This window comes from Microdochium trichocladiopsis (assembly GCF_020744255.1).
Source record: "Microdochium trichocladiopsis strain MPI-CAGE-CH-0230 chromosome Unknown B0I36scaffold_16, whole genome shotgun sequence".
Taxonomy (NCBI): Eukaryota; Fungi; Ascomycota; class Sordariomycetes; order Xylariales; family Microdochiaceae; genus Microdochium; species Microdochium trichocladiopsis.
In genome coordinates this window covers 421,674-442,443 of record NW_025763559.1, presented here as the reverse complement: position 1 = coordinate 442,443, position 20,770 = coordinate 421,674, and the positions used below count along the sequence as shown (strand labels likewise).

Sequence of the window (20,770 nt, the reverse complement as noted above, 5' to 3'; positions counted from 1 at the left end):
GCTCAGCTCCACCCCACCCTTGGCGCCCTTCTGCAGCGTCTGTCACCCACGTGAGGGAGGTCTGATGACGGCGAATAATCGTAGGCCACTTTACCGCACATAGAGGGTCAGGCACCGGGGTTCAATGTGATGGGCGCGATTTTGGTGACGAGAACATGGCGTAGGCTTACGCAAATGTATTTGTATGCCAGAAGTACGCAATGAGGACCAGTAGCAGTCAGTAATGAGGACCAGTAGTAATGAGGACCAGTAGCAGTCAGTCAGGACCAGTAATAGTCAGCAGTCAGTTAGGACCAGTAGCAATAAGGACCAGTAGCAGTCAGTCAGGACCAGTAGTAGTCAGCATGAAGGTTCCTGGCGCAGAGTTATGCGCCCTCCAACCCAGGCTCCGGCCTCGTCGAGTCACACTGGATCGGACAACGCGCGAGATCCTACCAACGGAAGATTATTACGCTCTCGTTTACGAGTTTATTCCCAAAAGCCCGATTGTGGATTTCGATGCCATGCAATCTCAAGCGGACTTTCTCTGGCGCCTGGGTTTCTGATTTACGCCGATACGGCTGAACAATTGGGAGGGTGGACTACTCCTTGATATGGCTGATATCATGTGTCCGTAGGCTGCTAGCTAGTCCGAGGCGCAGTAATACCCGTCCTCGCGTCAAGGACTGGGTCTGTACTGAGAGCAACTCTTCGATTTTCTAGTCGCTAAGTCCGGTTTTGGTGTGTTGCCTCACGATGGGATCGCCGGCAATGTCTTTGCAACTCGCCCCATTGAGATGCGATGCCCAATCTACCTCATGAGCGCAAGTTTCATACACTACAGGAGTATTGCAGGGCTGATACTGATAAGTGGAGTATATTGATGGTGAACTAGCTGATAAAATCAGCTTGCCTAAGGAGAGGAAGAAACAAAAGAATAGCGGAAATACGAATTATTGCCTTAAAAATCAGTCGTCCTGTTCCTCCTCATCCTCCTTTATCTCCTCCCAGTCGTCGCCGAAGAACTCTGCAATAGCTTCACAAGACTCGCCTCCATCCAGCCCCGTAACCAAAAAAGCGTCCTTTGCTCCGCGCCAACTGCTCTCTGCCTTTTCCCTCACGTGGAAGGTACCATACTTGATTTTCACACCGGTGAAGAACACCACCCTTTTCTGGCCAGTCCAGGCCATCCACCCACTGCTAGATCGCGACCTAACCCACGACATTTCTGAATGGCCTCGGGCCACGGGCTCGGCATCTACGACAAAGCCGACAGTCAGGTTGGTATTCGAATTAGTCCATGCGTTGATGTGAATGTCGCTAGCCGAGTATGTCCATGTTGTAGCGCACACGCCATGCCTTTTCAAATCAGGGTAGTCGGCCAGAAGCTTCTTCGAGTTCTCCTTCAGCCAGTCCAAAAAGGGATTGCGGAAGTCATAGCCCTCGGAAATAACGTCGTCGTCGCACATCAGGACCGCGCCGAAGTCGGCATTAGTGCTGTACCGTACCGCGCCTGCGATTCCCACAGGCAGGCCTAGACTCTGGGCATTGATTGCACCGCCAAGCTCGACGTTGGCCTCGTTCGTGTTGCTGGAGACACGGGGACCCCAGCGCCGGGGGTCCGGGTCGCATCGCTGCAAGCGGCCGATCGGCGTGTACCCGGCGGCGGTGATGGCTTCGGCATCCGCAAGATCCAGAATCGAATGCCAGCGCCGGTATTCGTCGAGATATCCTAGCATTCCAGGGCGGAGGCTGATAAATGCCACGGGCTCGTAAAGGGCATATCCGAACCGATGCGGGATCATAGCTGCCCGATAAAGCTCTGCAAGACTCGGCGCCATGCTCAAGGACGCGCTGATCTTTCTGCGCCGGATGGCGAGTGCAATTCGAACCGGGGGTTCAGACGCCAAAATCCAGTAGTTGGGTCGAGCCGGGGTCACAATCTCCGTAAAAGAACGAGGGCTGATACAGTTCGTCCTTTGACAGGGAAAGATTCAGACTCCTCACGATATTTATTCATGATGGGGAGTCGTTTTGGAGTAGGTGCCGCCCGCCACAACCCACAAAGTTCGGCCATGCGCTAGCCGGCAGCAAGGTTTGTGGCGGGCGGCAGCCGCTGCCAGCCGACACCATGTCATTTTCCGGGCACCAGCTGAGATCGGGCATCAACCCCGGCGATCTGGCCCACCATGCCAAGTATTACGTAATCACGCCATCATCCCCCGCTCCAGCACGAAAAATCTCGCTGGATTCACCCCGAGTCCCCCAAGCCGCACACTCAAAACCTCCATAACGCCAGCGCAGAAGGTCCGAAACCAAGCATTCCTCCTGGGAGAGATCACGCAGATTGATTGTTCCAATAAGCTTGGACTTTGAACCAACCGCGGAGTTGGAAATGTCGCAGCCGGCTCCTCTTCCGGGTGGCCTCAACCGGTCTCCGTACTCGGCAGTCAAGGTGCTGATGATCTGCTGGAAGGACTCGGCACAAAATCAGTTCAAACAGCAGTTGAAGAGCCTAGCTAAGGAACTGTTGGCATACAACTTCCATGTACAGGAGTACGAAATCGAGTCCAAAAATCCCCAGCAAACCCTCACTGCAGAACTTTTGTCCTTCTTGGGTCATGATAAGCCGCACACGCTCCTGATCATCTATTACGGCGGCCACGGCCTCAACAACAAGGACAAAGATTGCATTTGGTTGCGGTTAGTATCCAATATCTTTCAATCCTTTGACGACTAGACTAGGTCATTGTTGTTGTTGTTGGTCTGACATTCCCTGGAAGAGATGACCCGTCATCAGCGTCCTTTATAACGATGCCGAAAATCAATTGGAGCGCCCTTCAGTCGCTGTTTCTCGATGATTGCCACTCCCATGTCCTGTTCCTTCTGGATTGTTGCTTCGCTGCTTCGTCAGTCCTGTCCACTGACGGGGCCAGCACAGTGGAGGCAATCGTCGCCTCGGGTTTTGAGAGCGTGGCTCCCCTCCGAGAAAAGGACAGTTTCACCACCTTCCTTACGGCTGCGCTCAAAGAAAGTCGAAACGAGGAGCAGCCCGTCTTTGTTGGCCGACTCTGTTCCCGGATATCCGCGAAGCTCAATCGGACAGAAAGGATATCAGAACGCGAAGGTGGGCGACGAGTAACACCTTTCCACATTGACTTCGCGAATACACCGGAACGTATTGTTATAGGTACCCTGCCGGATGGAGCAGAAACACCCGCGTCTACTGAGGAGAAACATCAGCTCGCGACGCCGTTAAGGACTGTGCTGGAAGAAGCGTACGTTTGGCCGATACGCAGCTACATCCTAACAGCCAGTGTCTGAGCAATGCTAACCGTTTGAGACAAAGTCCCGAGTCTCAATACCAGCCAAACCCCGAAAAGGCGAAACTCCACACCAACACTCTCCCGGACCTCAGTGCCAAACATCACGCAAAACCGACGTCTGATCCCCCAATCAAAGCTAATGCTCCTTCGACATCCATTTTCCCTTCGAGACTTGTCCAGCACGCCAGCCAGCACACGAGTCAGCATGTGGCCCAGGCTGCCAGTCGACTCAATAGGGGAGGTGAGGTCCGGATCACGCAAGAGGTCGTCACGGCTGTGGCGGGGAATCAAGAGTGCGGGAGAGAGATCATTGCTATACTCCTAGAGCAGCGGGGAGACGAGTTCAAGATCACGCAAGAGGTCGTCACGGCTGCGGCGGGGAACCAAGGGTGCGGAAGAGCGATCATTGCTATACTCCTAGAGCAGCGGGGAGACGAGTTCAAGATCACGCAAGAGGTCGTCACGGCTGCGGCGGGGAACCAAGGGTGCGGAAGAGCGATCATTGCTATACTCCTAGAGCAGCGGGGAGACGAGTTCAAGATCACGCAAGAGGTCGTCACGGCTGCGGCGGGGAACCAAGGGTGCGGAAGAGCGATCATGGCTATACTCCTAAAGGGAGGTTTGCGGTTCCGCAAGAATCGGGTCAGTCTCTGTCGTTGACTTTTCAGCACTTTATGACAAGCTTGTCCCGAAGATGGTCGTTTACTTGGGAAGCCTTGTCGGAAAGGCCAAAGAGGCACCCGGGTCGACAGCAGAGAATGATCCCTTCATCTTCATCGATGGAAAGCTGGAGGTTTTGTAACAGTGTCTCTTCCATGCTGCACGGGCTTTTCTGGAAAACGTAACGGACAATGAGGATCCATGTTGAGTTGGTGTTCATTCACGCATCGCATCACGGTCAGGGGGAAATTACAGCGTAGGGACTTGACGCACAGGCCATTTCATCATTGGTCCAGTGCGCACGGACCCTGACCAAGCATTTCGCGGACCTGATCCAGGTTGCGGACCTGATCCAGAAGGGTATTGGTACAGTAGGGGCGGTGCCGGCAGACGAAGCTCGACATCGACCGGCCGCTCGTCCGTGTGGTGCTGGGGGCAGACGCCGCAGAGCTCGTCGCCCTCCATGCACCACGTCCAGTCACGTCTCGCGTCGAGGAACTGGCTCATGACAGTGCGGGAGCAGTGCTGCTGGGTCAGGTACAGCTCCATGGACGCCTGGTCCGCGGTCGGCCTTCGGTCGGCTCGCGGCGCCCACGCTGCGCTGATCATGGCGATCGACTCGGCCGCCTTGCCGTCCCGCCCCGCCCTGCCCGTCTCCTGGCTAGCACTCTGGGGTATTTATTCAGCGTAGATAAGTGGAAGCTATAGCGCCTCGCAAACTGGAGAGCTACTAGTATACCTATAAGGACGTTTAGTCCAAAGGCCTCTTGTGGACTGACCTTGTCCCAGCCTACACCCGCAACCAGATGGCGGGGCGGTCTGTGTGATAATACATGACACTTCAAAAGCTGACGTACTTTACTATGGCCTTTTTCTTCTGGCGTAGACCGCGTCTCGAGGATCAGGCGACCGCCGACTCCAGAGAGCTCCCCGTTGGCCGTCCGCTACCTCCTTCAAACCCGACCCCGACTTCGTCCCGCCGCGGGGAGGATCAGCGGTGGCTTCAATACTGGAACGTGCCAGATCCAAGTCTGGCTCCCGTGTTGCGCTCGTGGGACCTGCCGGCGTGGGGAAGTCGCAACTCGCTATGGAGTACTGTTGCCAAGCGGATGAGGTATTCAGACTGCCGTTGGTGTTCCGGGTAGGCACGGAGACGCGTGAGCGTTTCCTGGGAGACCTCAGGTCCATCGCTGACCTGCTTGACATTAGAGATTATGGGACAACTGAGCTGGAAGTTACCCAACGCGTCGCACAATGGCTACTCGACCCGTCGAATGGTCCCTGGTCCCTGGTCCTAGATGGTGTGACCGACGCCGACGTTCTCAGCTGTGGCAACGCCGAGTCCGCCAAACCAGGCACCGACAGCGGCATCCAGCAGAGAGTCCTTTGGGACCTCGTCTCGGACGTCTCCCACGGTTCAATATTGGTCACCACAGGAGACAAGTACACCGCACCAGCCCCCGGCATCAAATCCAGCGACATTGTGCCCGTGAGTGCAATGAGCGGAACGCAGGCTGTGAACCTTCTTCAGAAGAGACTCGGCAACCATGACCAGCAGAGCGGGCAGGATCATATGGCATTGGTCAAAATACTGGAGCACAATCCACTCAAAATCGTGTGGGCGGCAGCGTACATACGTCGATGCACCCCCCGCTCTCGGTCAGCGCCTTCCTTCAAGAACTGGAAGAGAACAAAACGTCTATAGGAGCCCGTTTGAAAGGCATCAGTTCCGACGAGACTGCAGTGCCTCGGACTTCATCGAAGCCTGCTGGAGGCCCGTGATCGAGTTCCTCGAACCCAGCGGCGAGCAGCTCACGCCAGCAGCTTCTCTGCTCTCTTTCATGGCATTTTTCGATCGCGATCACATTCCGACATCGCTGATCGAGTCTCGAAAGGGCAGAGCGGACGAGAGCGCAGTGGCTGGGGCGGACCAGGGCAACGAGAGCAACCTCCAAACGGACGAGCCATCACAACGTGGGGACGGAGGCGGTAACCGCTCAACTGATGCCTCTGAGAGGGGCGTGCAGGTTCTGCTTGATACGGGCTTCATCGCTAAGGGAGGCCCCGGCGTGTTCTCCATGCCCCAAGTCGTGCAGCTGGCAGTAAGATACTGGCTGAAGAAGAACAGACGTTTTGAGCACTTCGAATCGCGGTTCATACGCTGGATGCATTGGAATTTCCCACCAGGTCACTTTGAGAACTGGGTTACGTGCAGACGCCTCTACCCACATGTCCAAAAGATGACCCGGCATCGCCCGACGGACCCTGTATCGCTCGAAGAGCAGGCAGAGGTGCTTTGTCATGCCAGCCTGTATCTTCTAGAAACGGGCTATCACGATGAAGCTATGGAATTGGCAAACCTGTCTCTCGACGCGCTGAAGGTGCAAAAACCGGAACACCGTCTGGTCTTGGCGAGCAAACACTATCTCGGCAGAGCCCAGCGCAATCTGGGTCATTACCAGGCGGCTGATGACACATTCTCCGATCTACTGAGAACCTGCAGTCAGCATCTCGGCCCCGATGATCCTATGTTCCTAAACATTCGCGAGGACAAGGCGATGAACTTGGAGTCTCTGGGGAGTCTGGAGAGTCTGAACGAGGCAGCAAAGCAGATGGAAGAGGTCAAGGAAGATCGAGACAAATATGGCGGGCCTGCAAATGCTCACCCCGCTGACGTTTTTGGTACTGATGCGAATCGGGCCACACTCCTCCGACTACGTGACGATCTAGAGGGTGCCACGCGGCTGTACCTGAGCGCTCTGCAACAAGCCAGCAAGTCTTCCCTCGACCAGAATCACCCAGAAATCCTGGTAATTGAATGCGAGCTGGCCAGAGTATATCTGGATCAAAAGGACTTCAAGGAAGCAGAACGCCGATATTCCGAAGTGCTGTCAAAGAGCACTGAAACACTCGGCGGGGATCATCCTTTCACTCTCAATTGCATGGCCGAACGGGTAATGATACATATACACCGAGATAACGTTGTTGAGGCACAGAAGTTAGGCGCCAAAGTGCTCAACCTCCGCCGGTCCAGACTTGGCGAAGAACATCCCCACACTCTCAGGAGTGAGCTTACCATGGCGGATACCTACTATCGACAGAAGAAGTGGAAAAAAGCAAGAGAGTTACAGCTGCACGTAAAGGAGGCTTCCGAGTTGGGGAGGGATTATCATCTCATCGGAGACAGCATGAAGGATCTGGCATACACGGAGTACGCTATGAATTCTCAGACTCGCGCCGTCAAGCTGGCGAAGGACTGTATCACATTCTACTCCAATACATTCGGTCCGGAGCATAAAGACACACATGAGGCCCAAGAGGTTTTGGCAGAAATACTCTCGGAGCATGAAGCCACACAACAGGCCCAAGAGGCTTTGGCCGAATCTCTCTTTGAGCGACGAGAATCAGGTCATAAGGGGGCACAGACGAAACGAGCAAAACGAAGGAAATGCTAGTTCTGCTTAGACGACAATTATTCTCGGATGATCGAAGAGGACTTCCTAGTCAGATAGCCAATGCTCTAATATTCATATAAGATGACACCAACAGGCGTAACCTGATACACAGAAGATGGACTCCAACGGAACTACCAGCTCAAGATCTCAGAATATTCAACTCATTACGAGAATTTCATGTGACTGCTAGAGCGGAGATAGTACGAGAAGATATGGACTAGCATGGAAGGCCAGGAGAGACAGGACTGACGTGGACAGGTGGACTCGCAGATGTGGCGAATTGGCTGTGTAGGCCAGCGTCAGACGGTGAGAGTCCCGCACGCTGTCCACCCACTTGACCGGCTGACAACTACTTCGCGAATGGGTCGGGCATATGCGCCATACCGACAACTTACGGCAGGCCCTACTACTTAGGTAGGGTCGACACATGGTGTGTACCAGAAACCGTGCCAACGAGGCCCAAAAACGATCACTAAGGGGCATTGATAATGACAAGTTTTATGTGGTTTAAGATGACATAACGGTCAAGATATAAGCGCCTCTACACAATCCTTTCTCTGTCCACCCACATCTCCGCGATTCCCAATCTGTGAGCACCTTGGCAAGCCTCCGCGCAGGATAAGGTCATGGAGTACAAAACTAACACCAAGCTATAGCACCTGAGAAAGCCGCGATGTTGTACTCGGCCATGAGGCGATCACATGGCGGCATGTTGAGAAGCTGCAAGAAGGCCTGCTAGGTGTGTGAACGTGGCTATCAGAACTAAGACATGGAAAATCTGATGGAAACCATCTCTCGGGGATCTGCGACCAGAACGTCAATTTGGAGCATCAGGCAAAGAATCGTAGGCGACGTACCCTTGAGGCATAGAGAGTTGCCGCGATGAGATTAAGCGACATCGTGCAAGCCAGCCACCGAAGGGACAGATGATTTCCCATAACGGCCCAGCCCTTAATTTGAAGGCCATGTAGCAGTGACGCGAGTGAACCCAAGCCGGATGTGCTGTAGACATATGCAGTGTCAACCGTGCACACCTCGCCGTCCTTCTCATTCCCACGTAGGACATGTCATATCCTACGAAAGGTCTGCGCACGTAGCAGATCCGTCTCATTCCAGCCCCTTTTCCCAGCGGATTTGAGTCCACTCTTAACCCCAAATTTACTGTCTTTCTTCCCCAGATACGACCCACCGACAATCCACAATACCGGCACTAGAAGACGACCTACAGTACGACGATGCGGAACCGATCGCTAATTCGAGCAGCGACGAGGCCGGAAGGCGATAATAGTCCCGACCAGGTCTTTACCTACCTACAACTTTACGCCGATCTAGAGTATCAGGTTCTGATCTGCTGTAGACCCGAGTGCCGACACGCCATCTCACCACATGGAGCCCAGGTTACTGCACATCTCTGGAACAAGCACAGCGTTCCGCTAGCCGACCGATCAGGACTTACAGAGCATATACGCGACACCTCAAGGCTTCCGCAGGCCTACATATACGCTTCTACCGCCCTGTGGTTTCAAGCCCCATCCAGATCTCCAGACCTATGATGGTTTCAGCTGCCGCAAGTGCGTTTTCATCACGACGAGCTTCCACGAGCTTACAAGACACCTCTCTCACAACCACTTTAAACTGACTTGCCTGTGACCGAGTCCGACTCGAGTCGTTCTCTGCACACGGCCCTGCAGATCTGCATCGCAACAGAAAGCGCTGGCGGCGCCAGTCATCCTCGATCAAACCTGACCCAAGCCACCTACTGCTGCCTGAATCAAGCTTTGACCAGCTGACTGCTACCTACGTGGAGATTGAGGTCGGTATGTATTGCTGTTAGGTCTTGATTGTTCGCCAGGGGGCGGAAACATTCAGGCAGGAACATAAATGCGCCGGACAGGATATTGCCAATGTCTCGTTGCCTCGTCCAGAAGCCACCATACTCGAAATTTGTCAGAGCCATCAGTCGGCTTCCCTCAATGGACCCCTCTAGTTGCCATTTGTACCAGCGGTAGGTGAGACCGTAGGCAGCAGGATAACGGTATTGAATCTCAACATAATTCTGGGTGGACTTGGCGTGATGAATCCAGACTCAGCTCCGGTTGCGAGACGATTTGTGCGTGTCTGTTCTAAGGATACTGCTGAGGTCAGCTGAAATGCAAACAGCACAGCACCCAGACAAGACGGAGTCCTAGTACGAGGATTCCGCATAGATATATTCTCGAAAGCTTTCGGATGGCACCTGCCACGGAGAACGCTGGCCTACCACAAAAGGTGGTGTAATCTATTTCGAAGTTACGTGACCGAGATCACAAGGCGCCTTCCAGCACCTGAGCCATCGGAAGATGCTAGGATGCAGAGGAAAGCCCAAGGTATCATCACGCCCAGCAGCCAGCCACGACCACTGAGGGGTTGGTCGCCCAACGATCCTTCGTCTAAAGTTATCGGTCTGACCCTCCTGGCTCCTTAACTGGTCGCCATTACCCCGATGCCGCCTTGACCAGCCGTGAGGAGAGTCCTCCCATGGCTCCTGGCGGCCGTAGACCGTCATATCCAGCATCCCATACCTGCCACTCATGGGCTCGCAGCCACGGCCAGTGGTCCAGTAGGTCTCGAAGACACGGTCGTCCTGGCGTAGGTAACATGCTTTCATCCCGAAATTGTGAGGCCGTCGCGCTTGAGGCGCCCATAGGACTCCTTAGCCACTGAGTACCATGGCACATCCCAGATCATGAACTCGCGGTAGCGATTACTCTGAAGTAGGGCACGACTCTGATCAGCAACCATGAAGATCACTCGTACCGACTTCCGCCCCAAGAGCACGGCATGCTCGGCCTCCTCAAGGACATTCTTTGCATGCGCATCGAAGCCGAGCTGCGCCCATCCGGCGCCGTTCGGGCGCGATAACCAGCTCGTCCTCAACGGCCATTGCCGCGTGGCCCCCTCGTACCAACAGTCTTAACACTGTGCAGGGCGCAGTCAACGACGTTGCACGCTCCGTCAATCGCCGCCCCGACCGCCTCGAGCACCGACCGCGGCAGCACCACGGAAACTTGAGATATTCGATCAATATGGACAACAATTCGGCCAGGATCCAGTCGAATCTGCTGGACCGCCTTTCCGACATGGATCGCGCCTTCGACGCCCCCGCCAGCGGACGGCGTTGGCTGCCCATGCGAACTACCCGCCCTCTCACCGACAAAGGGCCAGGAAGTGACCGTGGCGAGCTACTTCACTGTGGACGGGAACATATTCAGCACATCTCACCCAAGCGCTACTAAATAAATGATGCACATAGATTTTGGTCATTACTCTAGCGTCGGCCGATACAGTGCGCTTGTGTCATGACACACGGAAGGAATTTCTTTACCTCCAGCGCCGAGGCTCACTCTAGGCTTTGCTGCGCAAAATCTGCCAAGTTCTCATGCCCCAGCTCAACGTTTATGCTCATTGTTCAGTCTGAAAGAATGATCTCTAGGATGAGACATCATGAGTAGACAGGTTTGTGATCCTACCCGCTTGATTTCACTCGTAACGCGGCTCTTGCAGATATTCAATCAGCAATAGCATGTCTCAGGCGCCACCTACACTGAATAAAAACCCTGGAGGACTGATCAGGAGTGAAGGGAACCTCAAATTCGTCTGGCTAGAAAAGAGACAATATAATGAATGAATGGCGGGAGCATCAACCGCTCGTTCTTGCCGTCACTATCGGCTTTCTCCTGCAACCCCTTGCCCCAGCCCAGGGCGAAGGCGACGCCGGGGCCGCCTGGTCCACCGGGATTGGTGATGATGGTGCCGCCAAAAGTCGGGTCATTCTCGTCGACGACGGCGGGCCGTTTGATGACGGCAATGGTCACGGGATCGAGTGCGTCATTGTCCGGATCCAGCCAGTCAAGGGGCACCTGGAGCTTCGCGCACTAGAGAGTGGCGTTGTAGCATGGCGTGAAGTCGAGGGTGCTTGACTGTGTGACCGAGTCCCAGGAAGTCGGTGAGGGACCAGGTGGCACTGGCAACTTGGGCTGACGGCCCAGAAGGCCTTCGCGACTGGTCCAGTGCACATGATGTGTGTGCTCTGATTCTGGGTATTGCTGTGGCTGACGTGGACCGCGTGGTGGTGTTCTCCACGCTTTGAGTTGAAACGGAGCACTGTCCGATCCTCTTGCTCACATCAGCACGCACAAGGCTCCGGTCGGTCGGGGGCTGTTCATTTCTCAGGACGAATCCCACAACAGAAACCCGCCAAAGCCAAGTTTTTATACCTGAGTCACCACTTCACAATGACAATAAAACAAACGCAGGACGCGTAAGACACAAGTATACGTACACCAATATGCAATTCTACAAGCTCGTCGTCAGCATCGCTTGGCGCATGTTAGATAACGGGCGTGCGTTCATCCGTGTCGACCGCTGGGTGCGGGGCTGCATTTATCAGGCAGCCACATTGTGACGCCGAGTCTGTCCATCAGGCATGGGTTTCCGACAGTATTGTCGACATGGGCGACATGGAGAAGTTCCTGAAAGCGATTGGTTGAATTCAGCTCTGATAGGGATTGACAAACCTACAGACTGGCTTACTTTGTGGTGTCTACACCCAAAGGAATAAGTCCCCCCCTGCTCCTCAAATCAAATAATGAGGAATACAGAGATGGAGTGCGGATTGTACAAGGCCAACGTAACCTGTTTCGCATATTTACGCAAGTGACAAGCATCTATTGGAAGATCATGATTCCTCTTGGAGACCGTACTCTCTCAGCAGATTTACCAAAGCCTCAGCCTCGTCTGCCTGCTCCGCGCATTGCAGCATTGCCGGATCTAGCTGCCGCGCCAGCTGAACATCCGCCCCTGCCTCGAGAAGTGCTTGAACAATGTCGAGAGAGCCATCACGCACAGCAGCGTTAAGTGGTGTCCGGCTTTGGGGGGTTGATAAGGGCTCCGATGTCCCTTCCTCCCCCGAACTGACTGTTGCACCACCCATGGAGTCCACACGCGAGTAGACAACATCGAACGCAGCGCCATTGTCAAGCAGGAGGCGGACATCCTCACAGATCTCTGATTCCACCGCCCATACGAGCGGGGTTCTGCCTAATCTGTCTTTCGTTTCGAGAACCGCTCCAAGTTCGAGCAGGCGGGCTGAGATGCCGCGCATAACACTCCCAGCGGCAAGAGCCAGGGCACTTGTGCCATAAGAATCCATCGTCTCCACGGCCACGCCACTGTCGAGAAGCAGGTGCGTCACCCACCGGCGATCAAGGGAGATGGCCTTGAGGAGGGGGTCTCTCCCATCCTTGTCCCTGGCGGTCAGGCTCGCGCCTCTGGCCACAAGAATCTGCACCACTTCGTCCTGCTTGTTCTCAATGGCGTGCAGTAGAGGCGTCTCGAGCTGGCCGGGCGATGTGGCCTCCAGAGACGCACCAAAGTCCAGCAGCTTCCACACGGCTGGAGCATTTTGACGCCCGACAGTCTGGCTCCCTGCCCGGCGCAGCAAGGGAGTCGAGCCATCGGTGGATTTCGTGTCGGGATCTGCGCCGAGTGCGAGTATCGCATCGATGACGGGAGCGGTGCCGGTGGAGAGCAGGTCGTGTAGCAACTCGGTGGGCAAAGTGAGCTGCGCCTCCGCGCTGTCACTGGCTCTACCATCCGGCGATCCGCTCATCGTAGAAGAAAGGAGCAGCTTAAATAAAGCAAGTGGTTCTTGCGCCTTGGCGCCCCGATTAAGGGCTAGTGTAGAGGCAATCGACAGCGAGCACCGCTTGCCCTGGTAGTCGATGGCCAGCGGATCAGCACCGGCTTCCAGCAAGAGCTTCGCTATGGCGAGATGGTTGTTCCCAGTCGCTACGCATAACGGCGTCAAGCCCTGGATGTCTCTCGAATCCACGCGGGCTCCGTAGCTCAGCAGCAGGCGGGCCATTTCCTCGTTGCCCACCTCTGCCGCCTTGTGTAGGGCAGATGATCCAATCGCGTTGCGCAGATGGACCAGCTTTGATGCGAATTGCGGTTGTGACTCGTCACACGGATGCCGTCGCACTAAAGAGGGATTCCAGTCTCTGCGCTCCTGTTCGAGCAGCAGCCGCGCAATATCCAGGCTCCCCTCGGACGCGGCGTGTGTGAGCGTCGTCTGGTTGTACACCAGAGAGCCAGGATATGCCCCTTGCTCCAGGAGCAGCTTCAGCATGGCGACGTCTTTGTTGAACACTGCTGCCGCAAGCGGCGTCGTATTGCGCTGGCCGCGCATCACGATGGCGTCCTCCGTGTGCTCGTTTGGGTCCGCACCGAACGCGAGGGCCCGTCGTGCTGGCTCGAGAAGTCCCAGCCGAGCTGCCCACCACAGCGGTGCCGCTCCGGCCGGGCCGTACCGCACGTGTCTTGCATAAGCGAAATCTGTGACGGCTGTGTGTATGAACCGACTCGCACATGCTAGGCTGCAGAGGACGTCCCGGGTCGATAGGTAGCCGGCGATTTGTACCAAGAGTTCGAGTGGCAATCGCGAGAGTGTTGCCGGAGATGACATGTCTTGAACGTTGCAGACCACGCCTGACATGGGACCGGGCCCTTGAGGGATGTTTATTGGCTGGCCTGGTCGATTTTTGTGGTGGAACTGAGATGGTTCGTACAGTCTGTAAAGCTGTTGATGGTCGATGACTTTGATGAGATCTTTGGATTGATGAGGCAGGAGCCGGGTGGGCAAGGCTTGAGCGACCTCTCTGTGAATCTGTTATCTTGAAGATGCACCGCAGCGGTTGCTGACATCGCTGCTGGCGGCACACTCGGAAACCAGCCAACATGTCAGCAAGGCAGGCATCCCCGGCTCCACCAAAGCTGAGGTGAGCAGACGTGCCCCATCCCATACAGTCGCCAGGCAGTTCCACTAGGCAGTCAAGGGTCAGATGCTGGATGTGCTTAGCTGCAAATTAAACTCGGCGTGCAAGCCGGGGGACTTATGGGCATCGACATTGGCAAACGTGCCCCGCATGATTTTGATGCGTTGTGTGAAAGCTTCGGCAGTGTCAGCAGGGGAGAGGGGCATGGCAGTCGCGACCCCGTGAGTAAAGTAGTCGCTGTCGAAGCATTGGTTCGTTGATAGCGTTGACAGGATGGTCCCCATGAGTTCAACACTCGGCGACGATACTCACCCCCCACCCCCCCCCCCCCGGCGCCTTCATCACGACAGCAGCTGACAAAGGCGGCCATCGCGGCCAGGACCAGGGATGAGAATTGCATCTTGAATTTTGAAGCTGGCGTCGGTTGCAAGCGGCGTTGTCTGCCAGCCGGCCGGTTGTCCTCGCAGCTCACGCCACGCAGTTCACACTGGAAGAGCGGATCGGATGACTGACAACAGAGGTAGACGACATTAGCTGCTGCGTGTAGAGGGGGGAAAGCGTGGGAATTCGAAATTCTCCTGACTGAGACCCGAAAAACGTGGCGTGCTGGCGGCCAACATGGCGTGCTGAAACCAGCAGATCGTGGCTTGCTTGCGGGCGTCCCGTCTGGGCAGACAAGGCGGCACAAGGGGTGGAGGGGTCCAGACCACCAAGTGAGCATGAAAAAAGGTACAAAGCATTGTACTGGCCCATTCGTCTGGGGCCGAAAAGCCCCTGAAGCGATGCCCATTCAGGGTTACAGTGGGGGCGCAAAAATAACGCGAATTTCTCCACAAACGCGCATCGACGCGCTTCTTGCCACTTGCAACCCATTCAGCACCACCACCTTCAATCGACCATGGCGACACCACAACGACCGCTGAAGCCATTCAAAAAACATTCTACTCCTCGTACGAGGAATCGCGTTTGGGCAGCTTTTTCTGCGGGCAAAAAAGCTGCCCTGATCGCCGAGGATGAAGGCATTCCTGTGAGCCTAGTGTATGGCATTAAAAGACGGTTCACCGCGCAGGATTGGGGGGTATCTCCTCCTGGCCGAGGGCGCCCTAGCCTCCTTACCTCGCACGACAAAAGGCGCCTCCTTACCTCGCACGACAAAAGGCGCATTAAGGATGCAATCAATCAAGACGCTTTCATCTCGATTAGAGAGCTAAAGAAACGGGTAACTCCTCATGTTTCTATCGACACTATAAGGCGGTACCTCAAGGCGGACGGAATCATGCACCGTAAGGCTGCACAGCGCCAGCTTTCTAACAGAAGACCATGCTCAAAAAAGACTCCAATTCGCGCAGAAGCATCGTGATAAACCGCCTACGTGGTTTCGTCGCATTCTATGGAGTGATGAGTGCTCTGTTCAGCGCGGAGATGGGCAGAGTCAGAAGTGGGTTTGGCGGCCAAGAGGTCTGCAAATCACACCTACCTTCAAACCACGATAACTTAGTCCACAACTAACCATTTCAATCCGTTCCAGGCTCAAAAGCAATAGATCCCAAATATGTACAAGGCAAGACAAAGAAAACGCGGCATTCCCTTATGTTCTGGGGCGGGATCCGGTACGGAAACCGGGGGCCACTTGTCGTCCTCCCGGGAGACCCTGACGCTAAGAAAGGCGGTGTGACGGGCGCAGTTTATAAGGACCATATTGAAGAATACTTGCCGACGATGCTTGATTACGACACTATCTTCATGCACGATAATGCGCCTGTTCATACGGCCAAAGTGGTGAAGGAATGGCTTGATAGCTCTGGGATCGAGGTGCTTGAATGGCCGCCATATAGCCCAGATCTCAACCCCATTGAAAACCTCTGGTGGTGCCTTAAAGACCGCATCTACAAGGCCGACCCTCAAATGGCATATATGACGAAGTGCAAGGCTTCATTAGATTACCTTGAAACAGTCGCAATGGCTGCCTGGGAGCAGATAGAGGTTGAGCTTGTTAACCGCGTTATCGACAGTATGCCGAAACGACTAGCCGCGGTGATAGCCTCAGACGGCTGGTACACCAAATATTGATTACGTCATCAGATGCAGCATTTGAAGCACTACAGAATGCACTACTTACCACCATAATAGCTGTCGAAATGGCTTCAATACTAATAAGTGAAGTTGGTGCATGTGGTGTGGTGGTGCGGGCCGGATTTGGCGTTTTGCGTTATTTTTGCGACCTCCCTGTAGTCTAGGAATTATTATCTACAGGCCCTGACGGAGCAAGCCTTCAGGGTCATTCTGCAAGTGGGCGCTCAGCTTTTAGGGCTGCCGCTTCTGTCTCTGTGTCCTACAGGGGCTTTCAATTCGCAAAGCGCTCATTCTTCGCTGCGTCCTCCCGGGACACATGCGCAGGTCAGCCCAGGGTACTCAGGCTCAGGCTAGTACTATGTCCGCGCTATCGGCCGAATAAGTCCAGTGAGCATTGGGATTCTGTCCCATCGAGCGTGGCCGATGCGGAATGAGAAGGACCCCGGTGACTGCTGATGCTCGGCTATGAACATCGTTCGTCTGCGATGTTTGCCTGTCTGCTTACTTGGAAGACGATCGCTATGCGCCAGAAGAGACAATAGCGCCCATTTTGCCAACACGGCGCCAAATTTCTACGCATTTCCCACATTTCCAGCACGCGTTTTCGGTGGGGAATCGCTTTGGTCGTGGCCATCCCCCCAGAATCACGGCCCAACCCCGCTGTCAATCACAGTCGATCATTTTGCTCTGTGATGGACCCTGAAGCTCCGTCTGCTCTGGACATGCAAGCTGTGGAACCGCGGACAAGGGCGGACGGCAGTCACATGTTTCTTACGTAATCACGGTAAGGATACCACCGGTCGTGCATGAAATGCATGACCGTCGGGGCCGCCAAGACTGACGGCCACCAACCAACAGGAATGACCGTCGCCAGCAGTCAGGCATGACCATGCACGACCATCCCGAGAGGCATTGATGAAGGACAAATACATAGAATAAGGATCTCCTAGAACAGACTGTCACTGCCTTTGTACTTCAGCAATCAATCTAAGTATCATTCTCACCCTACACTTGACCTAGTCACTCAATTGTTCGAGAGTGATATCTCTTCCAAGAGACACGACAAACCCCAAGAGAAACTACAGCAGGAGTTAGTGACATTGCAAAGGCTTTACCAATCTTTCAGAACAGCAACCCCAGCGCCCTGCCAGACGGCTGACGCCGGAGGCAGGATCGTGACACGCCTTTCCAAGGTGTAGGAGTCTAGTAGGCGGGTTCGAAGGGATATCTATAAGGGCTACTAGTACCGCACAGTTGGCGTCCTCGAAGATCTACAGCCATCCCGTTCGGTCGAGCCATGGCTTGCTCTGGGAGATAGCAGCCCGCCTATCATTTGGGTCTTTCCTTGCCGTATCGTAGTCTGAGATAATAGGCCTTCTTGGCGTCTGGAGAGAATGCGATTCAGCTATACGGTCAGGCACTGGCCGGACTGTACTCCCATCTGCACCAGTAACGGTCCAATATCGTCGATCAGGCCCGCCCGCCCAAGACTGTAGGTAGACGTCGTCGTAGAGAAGGCTAATTCGCGGCCGGGTCGCGGTTTCCCCGTGAAGGTTGTTATGAGAGAGGTGCCTTGTAAGCTCGTGGAAGCTAGTCGTAAAGAAGACGCACTTGCGGTAGCTGAAGCTATTATAGGTCTGGAGATCCGGATGGGGTTTGGAACCACAAGGCGGCAGAGCTGCATCTGTAGGTTTGCGGAGGCCTTGAGGGTAGTTATCGCGTATATGCTCTGTAAGTCCTAATCGGTCGGCTAGCGGAACGCTATGCTTGTTCCAGAGATGTGCAGTAACCTGGGCTCCATGTGGTGAGATAGCGTGTCGGCACTCGATTCGACGGCAGATGAGAACGTGATATTCTAGATCGGCGGAGAGTTGTAGGTACGTGAATACCTGGTCGGGACTACTATCGTCCTCCGCCCTCGTGGCTGGTCTGATTAGCGATCGGTTCCGCATCGTCGTACTATAGGTCGTCTTCGTAGTACCGGCATTCTGGACTATCGGTGGGTCGTATCTAGTGAAGATTCGGGGTAAATTTGGGGTTAAGAAGTGGACTCAAATCTACTGAGAAAAGGGGCTGGAATGAGACGGATCTGCTACGTGCACAGACCTATCGTAGGATATGACATGTCTAACATGAGAATGAGAGAGACGTCGAGGTGTGCACGGTTGTTACTGCATATGTGGGGTATGTGGAACCCTCGAAGTTGACTCAATTAGGGGTGGAATAAGACAGTAGGATGCCTCCGCGCACGGGGCGGGTAAATCCCTACTTCGAAGACCTGATTCACTAACCGCGCTTGCTAGCGACAGCTCGCGTAGTCCTATATAATATTCTTAAGTGTGATAGACTGACGGGTCTACTGCGGCCAGGACACCAGTAGGAAAGAAGGCTTCTCTAGGCGGCTTTATACTATATATCAAGGAGTGCTTCATGCCTCGCTGGAAGTATCTTCACCAAAACGTGACTTGAGTCCGAGCCTGTCCTACATGACAGGTTGGTTGTGCTATTCGAAGCTCATCGCGATCTCATGCTTGATAGCTTGCTTCCACTCTGGTGGGTGCTGCTTAGGCCCTAGCGTGTTACGACACCCTGGGCCCTGCCGTCGACGATATAGGTAGTGGAAGGGGCCCATCGTCTCCTCTGCCCAGTACTGATAAGTCCTGTAACCCTGGCGTAGCTGGTAGTTGGGGTACGGCGCGTGGACGAGCACCCACTCAAGTTGTGGCAGCTTAGCCTCGGCACTGGCGAGCAATGAACCTAGGTCGTGGCTCAGATCATGTTGAGGTACTGGGTTATAGAAGCGAGGGTTGGGGATACTCGTCCAAAAGTATCGCAGGCTGGGGGGTAGGTAGTCCCCTAGATCCGCGAAGTCTGGTGGGATGTATGCTTTGTCGTGATCTCCGGGGTAAGCCCCGACGCCGTCCTTAGGGCGCTCAAAGTATGTCAGCCTCGACATGGGTGCACTGAGCCACTCGAGTTTGATGTTTGCCGCCCGTAGGTTACCTAGCACCCCGCTGTCTCGTTCCTCAAACTGGCCGGCCGCTGTCTTGTATAGTTGGAGCTCGAAGCGGCGTAGTCCGGTCCCGTATGTCCTGATCGCCTCGCCGAGCGGACCGAAGTCGATCCTAGCGCGGGGATACTCGTCGTACGCATCCGCATCCCCAGGATCCACGTCTACGACAAGGCTCCTCAGGTCAGAGCCGAGTTCCCTCAGGACGAGATCGCGGATCACTAGACTACTGCTCTTAGAGTTTCGCGGCGTGCCCGGGAAAGCAGCCGATCTGAGCTCGAGGTGCTGGATATGAGGCGCAATCGGCCAGGGTCGGGCTGGTGCCCCTGGGTTAGATGGTGCCGAGCCTCCTCTGCCCCAGCTGAGATACGACGTGTAGCAGCTCACGAGGCCTTGGAACGAAAGAAATGCCGAGACTGCAGCATTGCTCACGGTCCCAATATCGTTCTCCATAGGAGTAAGCTCAAGCATATGGAGACGCGAGAGGGGAGAAGGTAGTCGTGCCTGCAGGCCTCGATCGGCCGTGCCGAGAGCATGTCCACAGAAGGAGAAGAATCGTGCAAGGAGTGAACCGTGGCTATCTGCAACGACGCGCAACGATGCAAACTCGACCTGGTCTGCTAGGGTGAGTGACCAGATGGCGAGGAGGTCATAGGAGAGTACATAGTGCCCTCGAGATCTGGAAACATCGACACTGTGGGGCCAGGTTGTTGTGACTTCTCTCGCTTCGACGATCAGGCTGTCGAGAAAGGTACAGAAGCTGGTCGAGTAGGTCTGCTGAATCTGTGACTGGATCGCCGGGTCCTCGAAGGCTTCGAGGAGGCGCGCTACAGGTAAGGGTGTTCCCTTCAGCACCAAGTGACGGACAATCTGGATTTCATCCGGGCGGCGGCGCAGGTAGGTAAATTCCTGGCTAGAGCTGAACTGGTATCCATCGCAGAGAGGATCAGTCTGCGTGAACTGGAGTGTTTGATAGATGAGTGGCTGAGCGACAGTTCGAAAATGAGACGAAACTAAGCAAAGCCGGCTTACCTGTCGCGAGTCCGCACCGCGATCAGCGTTGACCATGCACAGCTGCTCGATAGTGAGCAGAGTGTGAGCGAAGATCCGAAGTAAGAGTTCATCGGGTAATCGTTCGATATGTGCGGATGACTCCGTAGCCACTGAACCATCGGCCCCCATGACAAGAGTTGTTACTTGGGACGAGAGTAAGTAAGGTGGAGAAGCGGCGGCATGCCGGATGGCTCCTAGGTTGTGAGAGGGCTGAGATATAGCCGTTTGGACCAGGACCCTCTCTCTGCAGCCAACGAAGCTTTACTGTATCCCCCTCCTTGCCCCCCTGTCCCACCCCGCAACCATGCAATCTATAAGCAAGTAAGACATACAAGCAAGTAAGCCACACAAGCAGTTAAGCTACACAACCAAGTAAGCCACACACCAAGTAGATTGAGT

General features: G+C 54.8%; 9 protein-coding genes across 9 annotated transcripts; 4 read left to right on the top strand and 5 right to left on the bottom strand.

The window, feature by feature from the left end:
- Positions 1-840: 840 nt before the first annotated feature.
- Positions 841-2,002, bottom strand: B0I36DRAFT_341451 (uncharacterized protein). The gene has a single exon (XM_046156011.1). The coding sequence runs from the start codon at positions 1,818-1,820 to the stop codon at positions 948-950; it is 873 nt and encodes a 290-aa protein (XP_046004369.1). The 5' UTR covers positions 1,821-2,002; the 3' UTR covers positions 841-947.
- Positions 2,003-2,374: 372 nt separating this feature from the next.
- On the top strand, positions 2,375-2,719 carry B0I36DRAFT_356477 (uncharacterized protein; the record flags this gene model as incomplete). The annotated part of the gene is made up of 1 exon (XM_046157639.1): positions 2,375-2,719. The coding sequence occupies one exon, from the start codon at positions 2,375-2,377 to the stop codon at positions 2,717-2,719; it is 345 nt and encodes a 114-aa protein (XP_046004368.1).
- On the top strand, positions 2,527-4,090 carry B0I36DRAFT_56897 (uncharacterized protein). The gene is made up of 3 exons (XM_046163036.1): positions 2,527-2,682; positions 2,780-3,257; positions 3,329-4,090. The coding sequence occupies exons 2-3, from the start codon at positions 2,794-2,796 to the stop codon at positions 3,963-3,965; spliced, it is 1,101 nt and encodes a 366-aa protein (XP_046004367.1). The 5' UTR covers positions 2,527-2,682; positions 2,780-2,793; the 3' UTR covers positions 3,966-4,090.
- On the bottom strand, positions 3,752-4,761 carry B0I36DRAFT_341448 (uncharacterized protein). The gene has a single exon (XM_046156010.1). It carries the CDS (start codon positions 4,572-4,574, stop codon positions 4,215-4,217), a length of 360 nt encoding a protein of 119 aa, XP_046004366.1. The 5' UTR covers positions 4,575-4,761; the 3' UTR covers positions 3,752-4,214.
- Positions 4,762-4,884: 123 nt separating this feature from the next.
- Positions 4,885-7,535, top strand: B0I36DRAFT_400926 (uncharacterized protein; the record flags this gene model as incomplete). The annotated part of the gene is made up of 3 exons (XM_046161690.1): positions 4,885-5,547; positions 5,774-6,467; positions 6,735-7,535. Coding segments are annotated over 3 exons (2,043 nt in total), but the record flags the coding sequence as incomplete, so codon positions are not given.
- A 4,602-nt stretch (positions 7,536-12,137) lies between these two features.
- B0I36DRAFT_356474 (ankyrin repeat-containing domain protein) lies at positions 12,138-13,649 on the bottom strand (the record flags this gene model as incomplete). Its single annotated transcript, XM_046157638.1, has 1 exon — positions 12,138-13,649. The coding sequence occupies one exon, from the start codon at positions 13,647-13,649 to the stop codon at positions 12,138-12,140; it is 1,512 nt and encodes a 503-aa protein (XP_046004364.1).
- A 3,030-nt stretch (positions 13,650-16,679) lies between these two features.
- B0I36DRAFT_56841 (uncharacterized protein) lies at positions 16,680-17,047 on the top strand. Its single transcript, XM_046163035.1, has one exon. It carries the CDS (start codon positions 16,774-16,776, stop codon positions 16,999-17,001), a length of 228 nt encoding a protein of 75 aa, XP_046004363.1. The 5' UTR covers positions 16,680-16,773; the 3' UTR covers positions 17,002-17,047.
- Positions 17,048-17,579: 532 nt separating this feature from the next.
- Positions 17,580-18,260, bottom strand: B0I36DRAFT_257235 (uncharacterized protein; the record flags this gene model as incomplete). Its single annotated transcript, XM_046151005.1, has 1 exon — positions 17,580-18,260. The coding sequence occupies one exon, from the start codon at positions 18,258-18,260 to the stop codon at positions 17,580-17,582; it is 681 nt and encodes a 226-aa protein (XP_046004362.1).
- Positions 18,261-18,500: 240 nt separating this feature from the next.
- Positions 18,501-20,587, bottom strand: B0I36DRAFT_341434 (uncharacterized protein). The gene has a single exon (XM_046156009.1). It carries the CDS (start codon positions 20,498-20,500, stop codon positions 18,812-18,814), a length of 1,689 nt encoding a protein of 562 aa, XP_046004361.1. The 5' UTR covers positions 20,501-20,587; the 3' UTR covers positions 18,501-18,811.
- Between the last annotated feature and the right edge of the window lie 183 nt (positions 20,588-20,770).

What these genes read in the sequence shown, in the direction of transcription:
- B0I36DRAFT_56897 (XM_046163036.1), top strand. Translation starts at nt 2,794, where the DNA reads ATGCCGAAAATCAATTGGAGCGCCCTTCAGTCGCTGTTTCTCGATGAT. An exon ending in AGGACTGTGCTGGAAGAAGC is followed by an intron (nt 3,258 to 3,328) that starts GTACGTTTGGCC and finishes TTTGAGACAAAG; the next exon opens with TCCCGAGTCTCAATACCAGC.
- B0I36DRAFT_341448 (XM_046156010.1), bottom strand. Translation starts at nt 4,574, where the DNA reads ATGATCAGCGCAGCGTGGGCGCCGCGAGCCGACCGAAGGCCGACCGCG.
- B0I36DRAFT_341451 (XM_046156011.1), bottom strand. Translation starts at nt 1,820, where the DNA reads ATGGCGCCGAGTCTTGCAGAGCTTTATCGGGCAGCTATGATCCCGCAT.
- B0I36DRAFT_341434 (XM_046156009.1), bottom strand. Translation starts at nt 20,500, where the DNA reads ATGGGGGCCGATGGTTCAGTGGCTACGGAGTCATCCGCACATATCGAA.
- B0I36DRAFT_56841 (XM_046163035.1), top strand. Translation starts at nt 16,774, where the DNA reads ATGAACATCGTTCGTCTGCGATGTTTGCCTGTCTGCTTACTTGGAAGA.